The sequence below is a fragment of the Polypterus senegalus genome, chromosome 2, assembly GCF_016835505.1.
Source record: "Polypterus senegalus isolate Bchr_013 chromosome 2, ASM1683550v1, whole genome shotgun sequence".
Taxonomy (NCBI): domain Eukaryota; kingdom Metazoa; phylum Chordata; class Cladistia; order Polypteriformes; family Polypteridae; genus Polypterus; species Polypterus senegalus.
This window is the reverse complement of record NC_053155.1, coordinates 116612014-116632745: the sequence shown is the minus strand read 5'-3', so window position 1 is coordinate 116632745 and position 20732 is coordinate 116612014. Positions and strand designations below refer to the sequence as shown.

The 20732-nt window shown below is 38.3% G+C and overlaps 1 protein-coding gene across 7 annotated transcripts in view; it reads right to left on the bottom strand.

Annotated features, from left to right (window-relative positions):
• Window positions 1-20732, bottom strand: part of LOC120523263 (HMG box transcription factor BBX) — a 260159-nt gene that overhangs the window by 42085 nt on the left and 197342 nt on the right. For all 7 annotated transcript variants that reach the window (XM_039744431.1, XM_039744435.1, XM_039744437.1 and 4 more), the window contains 2 exons: window positions 19723-19803; window positions 880-951 (listed from right to left, as the gene is read on the bottom strand). In XM_039744431.1, the coding sequence (XP_039600365.1) occupies window positions 880-951; window positions 19723-19803 (153 nt within the window). The remainder of the gene's footprint in view (window positions 1-879; window positions 952-19722; window positions 19804-20732) is intronic.

Sequence of the window (20732 nt, the reverse complement as noted above, 5' to 3'; positions counted from 1 at the left end):
ATTAGGTTAAGAGTGTGCAGGTAGGTTGTTTCTCTTATTCGAATAACTAACAAAAAAAAATACACCAATGGACTAATGGTAGAAAGTTATATTGGTGTTGTTGGAGGTGTGGCTTAGTGGGTTTTCAGTGGCCATGCTGGCATATAGGATATTGTAGTGGTTGATTTTTTTATATAACAAACAGTCTAAATTTTAATTTAAAGAAACATTTCACTGCAAACAATGTCCTATAACTAAATATATGTTAAAAAATAAATCAGAACAGAAGTACTGACAATATATATTAAAAAAATAAATCAGAACAGAAGTACTGACAATTTGAAAAGATCGAGGTGATTTGATATGGATGCTGAGACAGACAACAAAGAAACAGAGGGCATCAACTGAGCAAATCATCTATATGATTGTGTTGCAAATGTGTCTGCAAATTTCTCATTTAACACTTTTCTAAGACGAACAGAAAGCAGCTCTTCTGGCTCTATGTTATTGTTTTATTTCAAACTGAAATTAATATCCACCTTCAATGTCACACTGTTGTTTTACTCTTACCTAAGATCTGTTTTCCCTAGTTCTGCCAAATATGCTGTTACTTTAACTACTCTAATTTTCTTTGAAAAATTGTGTCCAATTACACTGATTTTTGATGCTTTGTAAATGTTGTGGGGGCTCCAATTATAATGTATTGTACACCAATTCATACAAAACAGTTAAATGCTATTCAGAAATATTACTTGCACTTCATCATCAATATAAAATCTACTTTTACCTAAAACCTAAACTGTTTATTTTAGCCTACAAAAAATAATTTATATTGTAGCACTATTACAAACTGTATGCTATACTGTATATACTGTATCATACTGTGAGAAATTTACTTACCTCTGCCAGCTGGAAGAGTGCAGACTGTCCACACTGCTTTCCTGCAGGGACACTGGATGTACATGAAGAGATCTGCACCACAAAAAAATGTAATACTTGTGTTTGAAAAAAAAATTTCAAGTACATAACATGACATGAAAAATTAAGAAAAGACACACAGAATCACTTAGAATCTAAATATTTCTGTTTTGAAATTATGAATAAAGAATGCTAACAAAATGTTTAGCAGTGTCAGACATTTGTACAGTTGTGTTTGAAAGTTTGTGAACCCTTTACAATCTATATATATAATTCACTAAGGCAAGACACCCATGGAAAAGCAAGACAACCATGGAAAGCACGCTGGAAGGGGCGTGGATTCACTAAGCCGCCGACAAGTGAGACACCTATGGCGCACGCAGGAAGGAGCCACGCCCACCAACTCCAAGACCATTGGATACGACGACAACTCACAGAGCCTAACTCGGACACGACGACACAGAAAAGCCGGCGTCATTTATATTTGTCTGTCGTAGAGGTCACATGCAGCTCTGACCCACGTTGACTGTTAATAGAGGCATGTTTCTCGCGGAGGTGAATCGCCATATGCAGCGTGTAAAACTGTTTGCGAGGGGTATCCCATGGGATCCTTAAAACATTCCTTTACAACTGAGGTTAAAACACAATGAAATGAGCAGTCTTTAAAAACCGAGTTTTCGGTTACAACTCACGACCGCGTGCACCATAGCAAACTGTTTTGCACGCTACATACAGCAATTCGCATCCGCAACAAACATGTGCCTTCTTAGATGCTCCTGCACTTTGTACACACCCCCCTCCCACCTCGCTGCTACGTGCTCGGGTTTCTTGGTGGATTATATATAGAAAGGCAGCTAAAACCGCACAGAGCAATGAAAAGTCTATGTGAGTTACAGCTGCATCTGGACTGTACAAAGACGACAACGACTCGAGTGACGAGTTGGAGGAGGGCACATGAGCAGGCAGTGCATACTAGACGAGAAATCAGCAGACTAGCATGACGGAGGGAGCGAGTGGACGTCCTTCTCCTCTCCTCACGTTCCACCCTCCACACCTGAGCGGCCTGATTATGTGGCGTATGGTACGCCGCGCGTTGGCTAGTTTTCTATATTTCTGCATAAATATGACTTAAAACTTCATCAGATTTTCTCTCCAGTCCTAAAAGTAGATAAAGGGAAACAGTTAAACAAATGAGACAAAAATAGTATACTTGGTCATTTATTTATTGAGGAAAAAGATCAAATATTACATATTTGTGAGTGGCAAAAGTATGTGAACCTCTAGGATTAGCAGTTAGTTTGAAGGTGAAATTAGAGTCAGTTGTTTTCAATCAATGGGATGACAATCAGGTGTGAGTGGGCACCCTGTTATTTAAAGAACAGGGATCTATCAAAGTCTGCTCTTCACCACACATGTTTGTGGAAGTGTATCATGGCACGAACAAAGGAGGTTTCTGAGGACCTCAGAAAAAGAGATGTTGATGCTCATCAGGCTGGAAAAGGTTACAAAACCATCTGTAAAGAGTTTGGACTCCAACAATCCACAGTCAGACAGATTGCGTACGAATGGAGGAAATTCAAGACCATTGTTACTCTCCCCAGGAGTGGTCGACCAACAAAGATCACTCCAAGAGCAAGGCATGTAATAGTCGGCGAGGCCACAAAGGTCCCCAGGGTAACTTCTAAGCAACTGAAGGCCTCTCTCACATTGGCTAATGTTCATGTTCATGAGTCAAAACAACAATGGTGTGCATGGCAGGGATGCAAGGAGAAAGCCACTGCTCTCCAAAAAAACATTGCTGCTCGTCTGCAGTTTGCTAAAGATCTCATGGACAAACCAGAAGGCTATTGGAAGAATGTTTTGTGGACGGATGAGACCAAAATTTTTGGTTTAAATGAAAAGCGTTATGTTTGGAGAAAGGAAAACACTGCACTCCAGCATAAGAACCTTATCCCATCTGTGAAACATGGTGGTGGTAGTATCATGGTTTGGGCCTGTTTTGCGGCTTGCCTTCATTGATGGAACAATGAATTCTGAATTATATCAGAGAATTCTAAAGGAAAATGTCAGGACATCTGTCCATGAACTGAATCTCAAGAGAAGGTGAGTCATGCAGCAAGACAACGACCCTAAGCACACAAGTCGTTCTACCAAAGAATGGTTAAAGAAGAATAAAGTTAATGTTTTGGAATGGCCAAGTCAAAGTGCTGACCTTAATCCAATCGAAATGTTATGGAAGGACCTGAAGCGAGCAGTTAATTTGAGGAAACCCACCAACATCCCAGAGTTGAAACTGTTCTGTACAGAGGAATGAGCTAAAATTCCTCCAAGCTGGTGTGCAGGAATGATCAAAAGTTACTGGAAATGTTTAGTCGCAGTTATTGTTGCAAAGGGGGGTCACACCAGATACTGAAAGCAAAGGTTCACATACTTTTGCCACTCACAAATATGTAATACTAGCAAAATACCCGCGCTTCGCAGCGGAGAAGTAGTGTGTTAAAGAAGCAATGAAAAGAAAAGGAAACATTTTGAAAATAACGTAATCTGATTGTCAATGTAATTGTTTTGTCACTGTTGTGAGTGATGAGTGTTGTTGTCATATATATATATATTTACACACACACACATAAACATATATATATATACATATCTATACATATACACATATATACATACATATATATCTACATATATACACACACACATATATAAACATATATATACATATACATACATATCTACATATATACACACACAGCTATTTCATTATCAGTGCAATACGCTGTTTGTTAAAACAGTTGACTCCGCTCTTACGTGCAATAACAAATCAAATCATTCAGTTGTCTTTGCTCATATGTCATTTTAGAGCTGGACGCCTGGCATCTTTTTTGGCCACAAGTTCGTTTCTGTTTGCTGTGAGGTTCTGTGTTGTGGAGATTCTCAGGATGGATTGCAGGTGCTCATCAGTGAGGCGACTCCTGTGTGCTGTTTTGTTAGTCTTTATCACTGAGAAGAGCTTCTCACACAGATATGTGCTACCAAACATGCACAAGGTTCGAGCCGCATGTAGACGGACTTTTTTTGTTCATCAAAGTCACCAAAGCGCCGTGCAAACTCAGTGCGCAGTTCGCTCAGTTTATCAGCAAAGTGCGTATTTGGGAACACCGTAGTGACGACTTGGTTTAACAGTACTTGGCAACAGGGAAAGTGGGGCAAGGTGAACTGGTGCATTTGTGTCTCCCATAAAAGCAGCTTCACTTGAAATCACTTTGTGATTGTGCACGGGTTAAAACGTCCGCTGAAGTGTCAGATTCTTATTTAATTATGCTGTTTTCTGTATCTTCTGAATTGCATTCAGGTTACTGCATTATGGGATCTGAAGTTTATTGTGTTACCAGCGCTTCATATACCCGGGCTTTAATAACAATAATACAGTATATAAAATGATCTCGGGCGGATATAATTACACGCCGGGCGGATGTGTCCCTGACCCTTGAGTTTGACACATATGGACTAAATAGAACTTGAAAAGATATATTTTTCAAATGTGATCGCTAATTCAGATAGAGTTGGCCAGCACTACAGCCTGCATGCCTCAATGAGTCATCCTCCCCTCGCTCTTACTTTTTTACCGTTCATCTAATGAATACACTGAGTATGGCTTTACCAAAACAATCATTGATGGCGAATAAAGTATCCATTATTCGAGTATGTAGAGCGGATATATATATATATATATATACATATATATATACCAGCGTATCGCATGGAGAAGTAGTGTGTTAAAAAGCTAGAAAAGAAAAGGGAACATTTTAAAATAGCGTAACATGACTGTCAATATACAGTATTTGTTTTGTGAGTGTTACTGAGTGTTGCTGTCATCAAGGATTTGATTATCATTATTTCTTTCAATCAGGTTCGTATTTGTAGGATGTGTTGTGTTCAAGTTACATTCCGTGTTTGTCAATCGTTGTAAAGATGACAGGTTTCATTCATCGATTCGTTTCTTACTGCATCAATAAACAGCTCGTCTTCTTCTTTATCTGAGACCTGACACACTGCATACACGGGTTTTTACACTGTCTTCCTTTAGCGGGACATTGAGTTTTTCCACCGTGTGCTTTGTTTCCGCAGTAGCTGGATTTATGAATATGCTTATCAGGCGCTTCATATTTTTGCTGCCTTTTCAATTGTGTAATTCGGTTTTGTTCAGCTCTTTGGAACTGTTGCCTTTTATCTGTGCACTGCGTCAGTTCACGTGAGCGCTTCGGTGTACATGCATCGAAGGTTCCCAGCTGTGCTGGTGCCATCTCGTGCTATGTCCGTGGCTGTATTTAATGTTACCTTAGTCCTGGCACTTAAAACTTTCTCTCGCAGTTTCGCTGAGTTTGTGTCAAACACCACCCTGACCATCTCATCTTCCTCTCCATAAGCACAGTCCTTCACCCGTGAATATTTACCCGTGGCAGTTTGCTATTGGATTGCTGCTGACGGACGGCCTTATATGGGCAGGCACTAAATTACAAACGCCAGCGGCAGCCTGTCTATGAACTTAATTTAAAGTGTAGGTTTACATCGTGCTTTGTTTCCGAAGTAGCAGAACTCATGAATATGGTTGTATATGTCACTCGCTCGCTTCTTATTGTTTCGCTGCCTTCTCAATTATATAATGCATGTTTTCTTAAGCGCTTTTTTGAGCTCTTCCTGGTTTTCTATGTACTGCGTGATTACGTGGGAGGCGTGATGATGTCACACGAAACTCCGCCCCCACGGCGTTGAAGCTCATCTCCATTACAGTAAATGGAGAAAAACTGCTTCCAGTTATGACCATTACGCGTAGAATTTCGATATAAAACCTGCCCAACTTTTGTAAGGAAGCTGTAAGGAATGAACCTGCCAAATTTCAGCCTTCCACCCACACGGGAAGTTGGAGAATTAGTGATGAGTCAGTGAGTGAGTCAGTGAGTGAGTGAGTGAGTGAGGGCTTTGCCTTTTATTAGTATAGATTTGATAATTTTCCTTAATAAATAAATGACCAAGTATAATATTTTTGTCTCATTTGTTTAACTGGTTTCTCTTTATCTACTTTTAGGACTTGAGTGAAAATCTGATGATGTTTTAGGTCATATTTATGCAGAAATATAGAAAATTCTAAAGGGTTCACAAACTTTTAAGTACCACTGTAGGTATGCTATATAGGACTAAACTTACATTGCTTATTCCATAGCCAGTTCTTCTGTAACTATGCAGTAACAGTGGATAACAGACCCTATCAATTTCAGTTTTAGTCACCTTCAACTAAAAATGAAATTTTAGGCGCTATGAAGCAATTCTTACTGTATAACCTCTATAGCCTGAATGGGCTTATTTATACAGATAAAAGAATATTTATCTATTCTAAAGCAAAGCAAGATATATATACTCAAATAAACCATAATGGAGCCAGGTGACTTGGTTGCCACCTGCTGTCCATTGATAGTAAAAATAGAGCATCAAATGCAAAACAAATGGGAGAAATTGTTCAGAAAGCTAGTTTAGTAGAATGCAGATGCCATCACTTTAATCATCTTCAGTCTTTTGTAACTCTGCAAAATCAATATGCTGTAGGTAAAGTTTTCTTAAATGAGAATGGAGCAGTGAAGCTCCTTTAATTTGGTATACTTACCATTGTATGAAAACTACATTATAACTGGACACGGAACCTCAAAAAAGGTAACATCTAGCCATTGACAACAGAAAGGTGACTATTGTTGATGTCCAAATCTGTGTATTAAGAAATTATAGTACATCTGGTTGTCACAGCTATATTGACTGTTTTTTCAGCTTGGGCACAGAATTTTATTAGGCCATGTTAGGACCTCTTACTTATTCATTTCAACTATGAGTTGTATATTTTATGTTACAGTCTTTGGTGATCATTTCTCTGACTGACTTTCTAGTAGCCCAGAACTTCACCTGTTTTTGACTAAGAATTTGAGCATTTAATCACTATTTTCAACTATTAGTTGGACAAGCTCAGCATTTTATATCCTGATTCACAATAGTTCCTACATAATGATAATGATGATGTAGTGGGCAGCATCAGTCCTAGAGGGCCGCAGTGGCTGCAGGTTATTGTTCCAAACCAATTGCTTAATTACAAACCAATCCTTGCCAATCTCAGACCTTATTTAATTTTATGGCTTGCCAGTCTGCAATGTTAGGTTCCTATATCGTAGATTTTTTATTTTCCAAGGACATCATCCAAATGATATGAAGCCTAAAATGAACCATTTTCAGTCTGTCACATTTTTTTCTAAGGTGATTTATTAAATCAAATAGTGCATGATCAATTCCACACAGGTGTAAATGAAAACAAGTTAGATGGAGAACTGTTGGCTTCTCTGTCATTTGCATCTTATTGCTAATACGGAGTCAATAAAAACAGTGAAAGTAGCTGTTTAAGACAACGAAATAAGCAATCAAAATATCACTTGTGCAATAAGTGCTTTATCAACAATAACTGACTTCCCATTAAGAAACTGAGTTGGACCAAAAACCTGCAGCCACTGCGGCCCACCAGGACCGATGCTGAGTAATTGACAGTAGATGTAATAGTCTGAGTATGTGGCTTATAATTATGTTGCTTAGATCTGTTTTTTGTTAACACAAGCCTCTTATTCTACAAAATTAAATATACTGCTCAAAAAAATGAAAGGAACACTATGAAAACACATTAGATCTCAATTGGAAAGAAATCCTGCTTGATATCTATACTGATATGAACTCGATAATGTGTTAGGAACAAAGGACACCACATCGTTTGATGGAAATTAAAATGATCAACCTGCAGAGGGCTGAATTCAAAGACACCCCGGAAATTAAACACAAAAAATGATGCGGCAGGCTAGTCCATTTTGACAAAATTTCATTGCAGCAACTCAAAATCATACTCAGTAGTTTGTATGGCTCCCACCTGCTTGTATGCATGCCTGACAACGCATGGGCATACTCCTAATGGGATGACGGATGGTGTTCTGGGGGATCTCCTCCCAGATCTGGACCAGGGTATCACTGAGCTTCTGGACAGTCTGAGGTGCAACCTGGCGGTGTTGGATGGACCAAAATATAATGTCTGAGTTGTTCTATTGGATTTAGGTCAGGCGAGTGTGGGGGCCAGTCAATGGTATCAATTCCTTCATCCTCCAGGAACTACCTGCATACTCTCGCCACATGAGGCCGGGCATTGTTGCGCACCAGGAGGAACCCAGGACCCACTGCATCAGCATAGTGTCTGACAATGGGTCCAAGAATTTCATCCCGATACCTAATGGCAGTCAAGGTGCCGTTGTCTAGCCTGTATAGGTCTCCACAGCTTCTTCAGACCCTTTTACGTCTGTCACATGTGCTCAGGGTGAACCTGCCAATTCTGGTATTCTATGGCAAATGCCAACAGAGCTCCATGGTGCCGGACAGTGAGCACAAGGCCCACTAGAGGACGCCGGGCCCTCAGGCCACTCTCATGAAGTTTATTTCTGATTGTGCTGTGTTGACATCATGCACCAGAAGGCATGAACTTATTCAGTGCGAGCAGGAGCACTCAGGTGGCCTGTTGCTTGTGCTATAACAAGCTTGAACTAGCGGCGATCAACGCACATGTACTGTACAAGGCATGTACAGGGTCCCCTGAGAAAAGAAGAGTGGTAATGGCTCACCTTGCAGAGGAACTTCATTGTCGCTTCTTACAAGAAAAGGTGATGGAAAAAGAAAAAGAGGATGCAATATCGACAAACTTCTGTTTCAAGACAACCGCTTCCCCCAGGAAAGCAAACTGAGTCAGTGTTAGGTGCCCCTTCAATGTAATAGGAACCACAGCATAGAGAGAGGAGTGTACATTGCAACAGGTACACATGTCGTAAATGTAGGAAGGACGGTCCCTGGGTGTGTGGGAAATGTTAACATTTGAATTTGATGATTGCATATAGCGCAGAACTGACCTCTCTGTACTATTCTTTCCTCTGAATGTCTTGGAGTGAAAAAGAAACACCACCATGGACCAAAATGTGGGGACTGGGCAAGATCGGGAAAAAAAAAAAAAAAAAACACGTGGTCACTGATTACAACGGCAAGATGGTATACGAATGAATATGAATAATATGAATAATGTTGCATCCATGCCACAATGTTTTCCGAAATGTACTATACAGGTCATAGTTTGAATTATTTCCAAATATCATATATATCTACGTCTCTGTTTTTTGTCAGTACGGCTTTTAGATCATGGACCATAAGGTGCATACTAACACAGCTTAAGCAGGAACACTCAATAAAACTGAAAAAAAAAAAAATCAACTCACAACGAGATACGAATAAGGCAGATTTACCAGCGTTTGTGTGTCAACTTCGATCCATCCAGATCAGAGAATTTCCAGTTCAATTGTCTCAAAACACCACTCACATCTACAGTTATTCCCATTTTCAAATAAAAACTAAGAGCGTCAGATCCCTTTGGGGCAAGTAGTATGTATCATGATTGTGGCTGAGAGAATAAACGTGAAAAAAAAAAAGCTAACTTTTACAAGTACTATAAATTTACACTGGCTGTTACAGACGCAAACGAAATGTATATATTTATTGTATAATATTAACAACTAGTTGAATTACCCAACGTTGCCCGGGAGGAAAATAAAGTGTTTTTTCTTTTAATTGTTTGAGAAAAACGTAATAAAAAAACACCACTTTAAAAATAAATTAACAAACAACAAAAAATTACTAATGTGCTTGTATTGCGGTCTTGTATGTATGTTATCAACCAGTTGACGCTCATAACCGGCCAACTCTATTTAATTTGAAAAGCAACAGGGGCGCAGTGCTGCTTAAACATAAAGAATGCTGGCACTCGCCTGCTATATACTAACTGTGTAAGCCCTGTATCCTAGAACGTAGTGAAATCGTCAGAACTACTCTGGGCATCTCTCTGCTATGAGGATTCCTGTTGAGGACAGGCTTGCATCGTTTGTGCATTAGCAGCTAATCGACTGTCTTTCTTAGGAGGTTTCCTTTTGCCAGTGTGCTGGCCTCGCTTGCGTATCCTCGGAGCTGGAGCTCTCACTCTGACTCTACAACTCAGACAGACACACACACACTTGCACGTATAGAACTCTATATCAAAAGCAACAGGGGGACAGTGTTGCTCAAACATTATTTGATCTTTGGACGTCAGGATTCAAACATTACATAGTGTATGTTTACATTTTGTCATTTATTACTAAAATACGTTTCTGTTTTAACGATGTGTTTACACAGATTGTTGTAGAAACGGAACACACATAAAATACGAATGTGTTCCAAATAACAATCTATTATTTCCCTATACAACTCTAGGTACCTGACTCCCAGATAATCAAGGCAGTGGGGGGATGGTATAGTAGGATAGTTGCTGCTTGTTTTGATTGGCACATTTACAAGACAAAAGACGCTGATGGAGAGGTGCAAATGGATTTAAGGTGGGCAGGATTTACGGGTATTTTCGTAGGCTTTGGTAATTCTAGTGTTAAACATTTTACACTGAACATTAATTTTTAAATTTGTAGATCTTTTTTTTAATCTGGAGTAAATCTGGAACACAAATAATTTTAGAAAACTCTATTACAAATGCACCAATCTCATAAGCAGTGTATTTGTTTTTGGCCATAGACTTTAGGCTACATTTTAGACAGATAGAACTTTATTTGGCTTTTGGGGAAATTCAGCTTTTTACAGAAGCCCTTTAAATAAATAAATAAATAGGTAGGTAAGTAAGTAAATATATAAATATACACATACAATTTATAAACACACACTGGAATTACTATAAAGCAAGAAAAATTCAAAACAGAAAAGTTATGAGGCATTACTTTTTCAGCTTTATCAGGAAAGATGTAAAAAGTGTTTTGAAAGTCCAACTTTAATCCCAACCCCATTTTTAACTTAAAGGAAATAAATTTAAAAAATATGAGTTTGGTCTTGTCCGATGCGAGAGATGGATGTCTGAAGTGGAACTCCGCTAGCAGCGGTGTTATTTTTCATATTATTTGCTTATTATCCTGAGATATCCTGTATCTATTCAACCCAAGGAGACTGCTACAGTATATATGCAAGCATATATAAACATGGCCAACAAGAAAGGGGGTCCGAAAGAATTGAAAACTAAAGCTGAACCCAAGCTAAGATCAGCAAGCCCTAGCTCAAGATATGGCCTTTCAGAGAGAGACCTGGATCAGCTGGGCGAAAGTACAGACTCTTCAGGACCAAGGTCCGCTACATCGTCGTCGGCTGAGAGTGAAAAGGGGAGCGAATGTAAGATCGTGAGTGCAGATCTCGATAGCTCGTCAATCGGAGAAGAACACCAGAAACTGGAAAAGGCCTTACAGTCCGCGATCTCAATTACTCCACACGAGCTGGGAATAGTGGGGACACCGGCTACAGTAGAGCCTGATGATTCACCTACGGTACAAGAAAGCACAATTGAAATGTCTAAACTGCAGGTGATGTTCGCTGAGCTCATACAAGATATAAAGAAAAGCGAGAAGGCAAATGAGAAAGCAAGGGCAAAGGCACATGAGAGACTGAAACATGAGTTGCTGGAATTGAAACAGGAATGGCAACAAGCAAACGAAACGCAGCGGCAGGAGTTGCAACAAGCAAACGAAATGCAGAGGCTGATGCTGCAACAGGCAAATGAAAGGTTGCGACAAGAAATGCAAGTGGAGATGCGACAGGTGCTGGGTAAAATTGAAATGCTTACTGATCAATTGGAGGATCTCAAGGAGACATTCACGACTAGGATTGAAATAGCCGAAAATTTAGCTACCAGTGCTGAAGAAAAAGCAGAAAATGTCAGCTCCAAATGCAAAAAACTCGGAGACAGACTGGCTGCTTTGGAAGATGGAAGTAGAAGGTATAACTCAGAATTGAAGGTCTGCCTGAGAATCGAGAAAGTTCAAACCCTGTGAAATTCGCAGCTGAACTTTTTTCTAAAATAATCGGGGACGACTTTAAAACAGAATCTGAGATAGCAGCGGCTTACCGCATGCGCGAATCAAACACAGTTAGACCCAGACACAGATCCTTTATAGTTCGTTTTGAATGATTATCATTTAAGCTAGAGGTGATGGCACTCCTCAGAAACAAGGAAGATATTATATATGAAAATAACCACATTCATATCTTCCCTGACTTCTCTCCAGCAACAGCTACTAAACGCGCAGCCTTCTACAACATTAAACAGCGGTTACGGCAAGCCAGCGTCAAATACAGCCTCTTGTATCCGGCAAAACTGAAAGTGGAATGGCAGGGTCAATTCTATGTCTTCGCTAGCAAGGAAGAAGCAGAAAAGGAATTAAGAAAGCTGATCCCGGGACTATTCTGATACATAATAGTGAGTCATGGTGTTAATGATAAAGCAAGGATTAATAATCTACTGTCTGATCTATTGTTTTAAAATACGGGTTTTATCAGCATATATTCTCATATATTCTCATTATTACTTAGTATTACTAGGGCTATCTGTTTATGTTTTATTGTGCTTAATTTTTTTTTTTTTTTTTTTTTTTTTCTAATTATTTCATGTCTACCCTAAATGAGACTGTTCAATATCATACCCTTGGTTTATTATTATTGCTATTACTGCATTAAGACTGGTTATGCTTATTCTGGACACATTTTAACACCATCCCCCGGGTTTATTATCTGGGTGTATCATTTTAATGCACTAAAATTGCTGAAGACTATATATATATTTTAAGACTATATATATATTTTAAGTGCAAAATTCTTTTTTTTTTAAAGACTATATTGGTAACAGATATCTCTATCTTTTAACCCTAAAAACCGCTGCATGGGGCTTGTTTTGCTTTGGACGTGCTCTGTCTCTGGGCATGTCAGAGGACTGGGACTGTGTGAAGTGGGTTTTAGCCTCACTTGGGGAGGCAAAAGGGAGGGTTGGGGGTTAAGGGGGGGGGAGAAAGAGAGCAGGCTTGATCTATACCTAATATATCCTCCTAATCTTTATAATTATAACTACCAACGTAATAATAAGCTGCATGGCAACAACTCTAGGGGAAATAGGAAATTAAGACCTAAGCTGTCTCACTTCCAGTTAAGACTATAAAATGACATCAAAAACTCAGAATCAGTGTCTCCATGATGGGACAGTTAACTTGTAAGCTGGAATGTTAAAGGCCTGAATCACGAATTAAAGAGAAAGAAAGTACTCTCTCACCTAACAGGTCTAAATGCTAAAATAGTATTTTTACAGGAAACCCACTTACTAAGCAAGGATCAGTTCCGCTGCAAAAGACTGGACTGGCCAAATGTTCCATTCTAGTTTTACAAAGAAAACTAGAGGTGTGGGAATTCTCATACATAGAACAGTACCATTTGTAGCATCAGATGTAGTATTGGATCCTGAAGGGAGATATGTAATGGTCATGGGAGACTTATCTAACTGTAAAATGATTTTGATAAATGTTTATGCACCTAATGTTGATGATAAGGAATTTATACAAAATTTATTTGCATCCATTCCCAATCTGAACACTCATAAAGTTATAATGGCTGGGGACTTTAATTGTGTTCTAAATCCACTTTTAGATAGGACTTCCTCCACAGGGGAACGCATCTAACACCGCAAAGATAATTACAAAGTTTATAACTGATCACAACTTATCAGATCCCTGGAGGTTTTTAAACCCAAATTCAAGAACATATTCTTTCTACTCACCAGTACATCATTGCTACTCAAGGATTGATTACTTCTTTATAGACAATAACTTCTTGCCTAAGATTAAATCTTGCAAATACGATGCTATTGTTATTTCTGACCATGCACCTATGATCTTGGAGCTAAAATTACTAAGCCCCATACACTCACCCCAGATGGCCTCAACCCCTTCTATTAGCTGACGAGAATTGTACTGAATTTATATCCAAACAAATCAAATTCTTTCTAGAGACAAATACATTCCCCGAGATCTCTGCAGGAATACTCTGGGAAACTCTTAAGGCCTTCTTAAGAGGACAGATTATCTCATATCTTTCCCACAGAAATAAATCCGAAGCCAAGAAAGTAGCAGAGATAAAAAGCGAAATTACTAAAATAGATGAAGAACATGCCAGACTACCAAGCGAGACTCTACATAGGAGGAGGCAGGCTCTACATTCAGAATTAAACCTCTTGACAACTAAAGAAACTGAACAACTAATTTACAAATCCAGACATCATTATTATGAACATGGAGAGAAAGCTAATAAGCTTTTAGCTCAACAAATTCACAAGCAAGTACGCACGCAACGCAATCACCAACACGAACGGAGATAAAATCGAACACAAAAATATAATGCACACTTTCAGAGACTACTATAAATCCCTATATACTACTGAGTTTAAAGAAGACAATACACAATCTAATGCATTTCTGGATACATTACAGATACCACAAATAGACGCTTTTAGTGTGGAGGAACTTGATAAACCTCTGGCATTATCAGAACTACTAGATGCTATAAAGTCACTCCAAGGTGGAAAGCAGCAGGCCCTGATGGCTACCCTGCAGAATTTTACAAGAAATTCTCCGCTCAGCTAGCTCCCCTCCTATTAGCAACATTTACAGAAGCCAGAGATAACCAATCTCTTCCACAAACCTTTCGCCAAGCACTAATCACTGTTTTTCCAAAACAAAATAAGGACTTATTACAATGTGCATCATACAGACCAATTTCACTTCTGAATAACGACGTTAAAATACTCTCTAAAATCATAGCTAGAAGGATGGAGAAAGTGCTCCCTCGTAATATCACAAGACCAAACTGGATTTATTAGGGGCCGACACTTATCTTCAAATCTTCGCCTGTTTAATGTAATATACTCACCAACTAAATCAAACACCCCAGAAATATTATTATCATTGGATGCAGAAAAAGCATTGACATGATTGAATGGAAATACCTTTTACTACATTGGAGAAGTTTGGGTTTGGCCCGAACATTTGTGCATGGATTAAATTACTGTATACTAACCCAGAAGCTTCAGTTTGCATCAACAACATTTGCTCAGACTACTTTAAACTAGAACGTGGCACTAGACAAGGATGCCCTTGTCACCGCTGCTGTTTGCAATTGCCATTGAACCACTGGCAATACATTGTCGAAATACTGATCAGATAAAGGGGATTAGCAGAGAAGGACTGGAACAGAAAATCTCATTATATGCAGATGATATGGTACTGTATATATCGGACCCAGAAAATTCTGTGCCTGCAGTCTTAGCAGCACTCACAGAATTTCAAAAGATCTCTGGTCTCAGAATTAATCTGAATAAAAGTGTACTCTTTCCAGTGAATTCTCAAGCATATAATATTAGATTAGATACCCTACCTTTTATCATTGCAGAACAGTTTAAATACCTAGGGATAAACATCACAAGTAAACATAAAGCTCTTTATCAACAAAATTTCACGTCTGCATGGAAAAAATTAAACAAGACTTGCATAGATGGTCAACCCTTCATCTCACACTAGCTGGAAGAATTAACACTGTTAAGATGAATATTCTTCCTAAGCTCCTTTTTTTATTTCAAAACATCCAATATACATTAATAAATCATTCTTTAAGCAATTAGATTCAACAATAACCTCATTTATTTGGAATTCAAAACATCCACGCATCAAAAGAGCGACCCTACAAAGACAAAAGGCAGAAGGCGGCATGGCTCTACCTAACTTCCAGTTTTATTACTGGGCAGCAAATATACAGGCGATAAGAACCTGGACACAAATAGAAGAACATACACAGGCTTGGACCGCAATAGAAGTAAAATCCTGCAGTACTTCTTTGTATTCCTTGCTCTGTGCTCCAATAAACACACGTTATCGGCAATATACAAATAACCCAATTGTGCTCCACTCACTTAGAATCTGGAACCAATGTAGAAAGCATTTTAAGACGGAGAAGCTTCTATCTGTGGCACCTCTGCAAGAGAACCACCTCTTTCAACCTTCACTGGTTGCCTGTGTCTTTCAGGATTGACTTTAAAATTCTGCTTATGGTTTATAAAGCCTTAAATAATCTCGCCCCATCTTATATATCGGAATGTCTGACACCTTATATTCCAAATCGTAACCTCAGATCCTCAAATGAGTGTCTCCTTAGAATTCCAAGAACAAAACTTAAAAGAAGTGGTGAGGTGGCCTTCTGCTGCTATGCACCTAAAATCTGGAATAGCCTGCCAATAGGAATTCACCAGGCTGATACAGTAGAGCACTTTAAAACACTGCTGAAAACATATTACTTTAACATGGCCTTTTTATAACTTCATTTTAATCTTAATTTAACTTAATCCTGATACTCTATATGTTCAATTTCCTCAAAATAACTATTCATGGTGGCTCTAAAATCGGTACTGACCCCTACTCTCTTTTCTGTTTCTTTTTCCGGTTTCTTTGTGGTCGCAGGCCACCACCACCTACTCAAAGCTTCATGATGCTCCAACAATAATGGACGGATTAAAAGGCAGAAGTCTACGTGACCATCATCATCATCAAGCCCTTCCATGAGAATCCTAAATCCAAAGAGGACTGTTTCATTTATGTTAGGTAGAATGCCCAGAGGGGACTGGGCGGTCTCATGGTCTGGAATCCCTACAGATTTTATTTTTTCTCCAGCCGTCTGGAGTTTTTTTGTTTTTTCTGTCCCCCCTGGCCATTGAACCTTATTCTTATTCGATGTTAATTAATGTTGATTTATTTTGTTTTATAATTGTGTCTTTCATTTTTCTATTCTTTAATATGTAAAGCACTTTGAGCTACTGTTTGTATGAAAATGTGCTATATAAATAAATGTTGTTGTTCACAAACATATGAAGTTTTTAATATCTGGAAAAAATTTGGAATTAACTTGCTTAGAGATCTTTATATAGACAACGTCTTTGCATCCTATGAACAATTACATTCCAAATTTAACATTCCAGCTACACATTTCTTTCACTATCTTCAAATCAGGAACTTTGTTAAACAGAACCTTCCAGATTTTCCTCATCTTACACCCTCATCCATGCTAGAAAAAATATTGCTCAATCTCAAGGACTTAGACTCCATCTCTACAATATATAAAATCATTTTACAATCCCTCCCTTTCAAAGATCCAAGAGGACACTGGGAAAAAGATCTCTCAATTAGTATATCAGAAAAGGAGTGGAAAGTAGCAATGCAGAGAATTCACTCAAGCTCCATATGCGCAAAGCATACAATTATACAACTTACAAGTATATCGAGCACATCTGTCTCGACTAAAACTCTCCAAAATGTTTCCAGGGCATGATCCAACCTGCGAACGTTGCAACCAAGTCCCAGCCTCACTGGGTCACATGTTCTGGGCCTGCACCAAATTAACATTATTCTGGACAATTATTTTTAATTACCTCTCAGACACCGTTGGACTCACAATCCCTCCTAACCCAAATAACGGCTGTGTTTGGGGTTCTTCCAGAGGGGCTTAAAGTGGAGAAAGACAAACAAATTGTGATTGCATTCACTACATTTTTGGCACGCAGACTTATTCTGATAAACTGGAAAAACCCAAACTCTCCTCTTTTAAGTCAGTGGGAAACCAATGTGTTATATTATTTGAAATTAGAAAAAATCAAATACTCAGAGGATCCATGCAGACTTTTTTCAAAACATGGCAGAATCTGATCAGTAATATTTTAAAATAAGTTCATGAAGCACAGAGAATTTATTAATTTAGGTATGTTTACAAGCCTTAAATTTTACGCTGTTTGGCTTGCTCTCTCTCTCAGGGGTGGGGATCGATCTGTTCTTAACTCAATTTTTCTTTTTGTAAAAACTTGATTGCTTTGTATGGATTGCAATAAAATTAATAAAAATAAAATAAAAACAAAATAGAAAAGCTTTGTCACTGTTAATAGCATACGTGAAAAGTCTGATAGAAAATTAAAATATAAAATGTGCTGAACTCAAAAGTAGTTTAATCTGTAACATCTTTCTTATGATGTATATCACATTAATATAAATAACATTTTCCTACACTGAACTGCCACAAAAACATGCATTGTAAAATGGGAGATCCGGGTTAGCATTTATTCATTTAATAAGTAAGAAAGACAACTTGGCCAACTAGAACAAAATATGACACATAACTTAGCATTAAAAATATAATATAAACAAAGCATAGGGTGGATATGAGTGCATGTTTTTAACTGTTTGACTGTTGAAACTAAATATGCAACAGCCTAATTCCTAACTACGGACATGTCAGCTGATTAGGGAGGAGCTCTGCCACTCACAGATAACAACATCCATCCATCCATTTTCCAACCCGCTGAATCCGAACAGAGGGTCACGGGTGTCTTCTGGAGCCAATCCCAGCCAACACAGGGCATAAGGCAGGAACCAATCCTGGGCAGGGTGCCAACCCACTGCAGGACACACATAAACACATCCACACACCAAGCACGATAACAACAGTATTTCAATAAGCTTATTGCAAATAAAACAAACATTTTCATTCTTTTTTTAACTCCAGGTCGAATTGTGACATCAACCATTGATAATTCCAGTCATTTGTAATGTTAGCATTCTAAATGGAAACCAGGAAGTCACAAGTGAAAATAAATGCAAATTTTTTTTCAGTGAAATTGTCTTCTGCTCTGCAATAATACTTCTGCCTTCAACCAAAAATTATGTGTCAGCTTTACAACAAAAGTCTTTCTCAGTTTCGTTCACTAAAGCAAAAATCAATTCCTAGTGGAATGTATTTACAAACAACTATGGTAAACAGCTACAAAATTATAAAGGAAAAATATTATTCCTAAATAATAATGTTATGTCTATCATGCAAAGAAATTACATCAGTATCTCATGCTGGTATGTATCTTTATTTTAAGCTTTTTCGGTCCTTAACTAATGATAACCACACGTGTTAGTCCAAATGTTGCTAATACCTCTTTTGTACCGCATTCCTGGAAGAACTTTACTTCACCTTACTCAAAATACAGTTGCCTGCCCAATTTCTAAACTCAATTTACATTTGCAAGTTACATCTTTCTTGATCTTCCATTAACTACAAATTGGGGACCTTGCCAGATTTAAAATGATAGTTTTAGTTTTATCTGGTCTGAGATTTAAACATTAAGTACCTTCATAAGAAAACTGCAACCTATGTATCAGCCAGATTTCTGTCCAATGTCATACTGTTCTTTTACCTCAACGTACTGCATTCACACTGTAATGCCAATGTAATGTTTGGCCATTATGCCATTGTCAGAAATTATTAGCTGAAACAGTACTTCACCAGAAAAAAGATATACAGTACAGAGAATACAGATGCTAATATACAATGTTTTCACAAAACGTAATTCTTAAAAATATTAGATTTTGTGAAAAAACACTGTTGTACGTATACAGATTACTGATATGGAAAAAAGGCAAAAAGCTATTTTCAGGCTGAACAAATAATAAAGTTAAAGACACAGAGTTTCATCGAGTTAGCATTCACCATAACTTTGCCCTTTTATTACAATATAAATGATTAATAATTACATGTCATGCGCACAATCTTATCATGCTTTCTTTTCCAATATCACATGCAATGCATTGCAAAATGAACATTCAAATTGTAGCACCAATCTGCTTCTGCTCTTTTTTGGAAATCCATTTTTAATTTAGTTTGAAGTGTTAAAAATCCAAAATTTAGACAGTTGCGTTCAAATACTGATTAAATAATGATGAGCATTGCAGCTGAAAAAAGAAGAAGAAGATTGCATCTACATTTACTTTCAAACAAATTTACCTCAGCCAGTTGAAACAGTGAGGAATTTCCGCCGGGTTTACAGGAGTCCGTGAACCCAATTTGAGAAGTGCTAGAAGAGATCTAACAAAAAGGAACAGTATAAAAATGTATACATTAATATGATTTTTTAAAACACCAGTATTCTTAGTCAAAAGGGTGCTGGCAGAAATTGGGCTACTGTTGGCCGAAGAAAGAGAAGAAGAGGGGGGAGACATGTCCGGAGGAAAGAGGAGAGAAGGAAGGTAAAGAGAGTGGAACTGAGGTTAGGAACTTTGAATGCTGGCAGTATGACTGATAATGGGAGAGAGTTAGCCGATTTGATGGAGAGAAGGAAGGTTGATGTACAGTTAGTTCCATAAATATTTGGACAGAGACAACTTTTTTCTAATTTTGGTTCTGTACATCACCACAATGAATTTTAAATGAAACAACTCAGATGCATTTGAAGTGCAGACTTTCAGCTTTAATTCAGATGGGGTGAACAAAACGATTGCATAAAAATGTGAAGCAACTAAAGCATTTTTTTAACACAATCTCTTCATTTCAGGGGCTCAAAAGTAATTGGACAATTGACTCAAAGGCTATTTCATGGGCAGGTGTGGGCAAGTCCGTCGTTATGTCATTATCAATTCAGCAGATAAAAGGCCTGGAGTTTATTTGAGGTGTGGTGCTTGCCTGTGGAAGATTTTGCCACGAAAGAGCACACAAATACAGTGTTTGCTCTGAGGGTGTTGATGGAGAAGTATAGAGAAGGTCAGAAGGAGTTGCATTCCGTCTTTGTGGACCTGGAGCAAGCACATGATAGGGTGCCTAGAGAGGAATTGTAGTACTGTATGAGGAAGTAGGGAGTGACAGAGAAGTATGTAAGAGTTGTTCAGGATATGTACAAGGGAAGTGTGACAGTAGTGGGGTCTGCGGTAGAAGTGACAGATGCATTCAGTGTGGAGGTGGGAGTACATCAGGGATCGGCTCTGAGCCTTTTATTATTTGGAACGGTGATGGACAGGTTG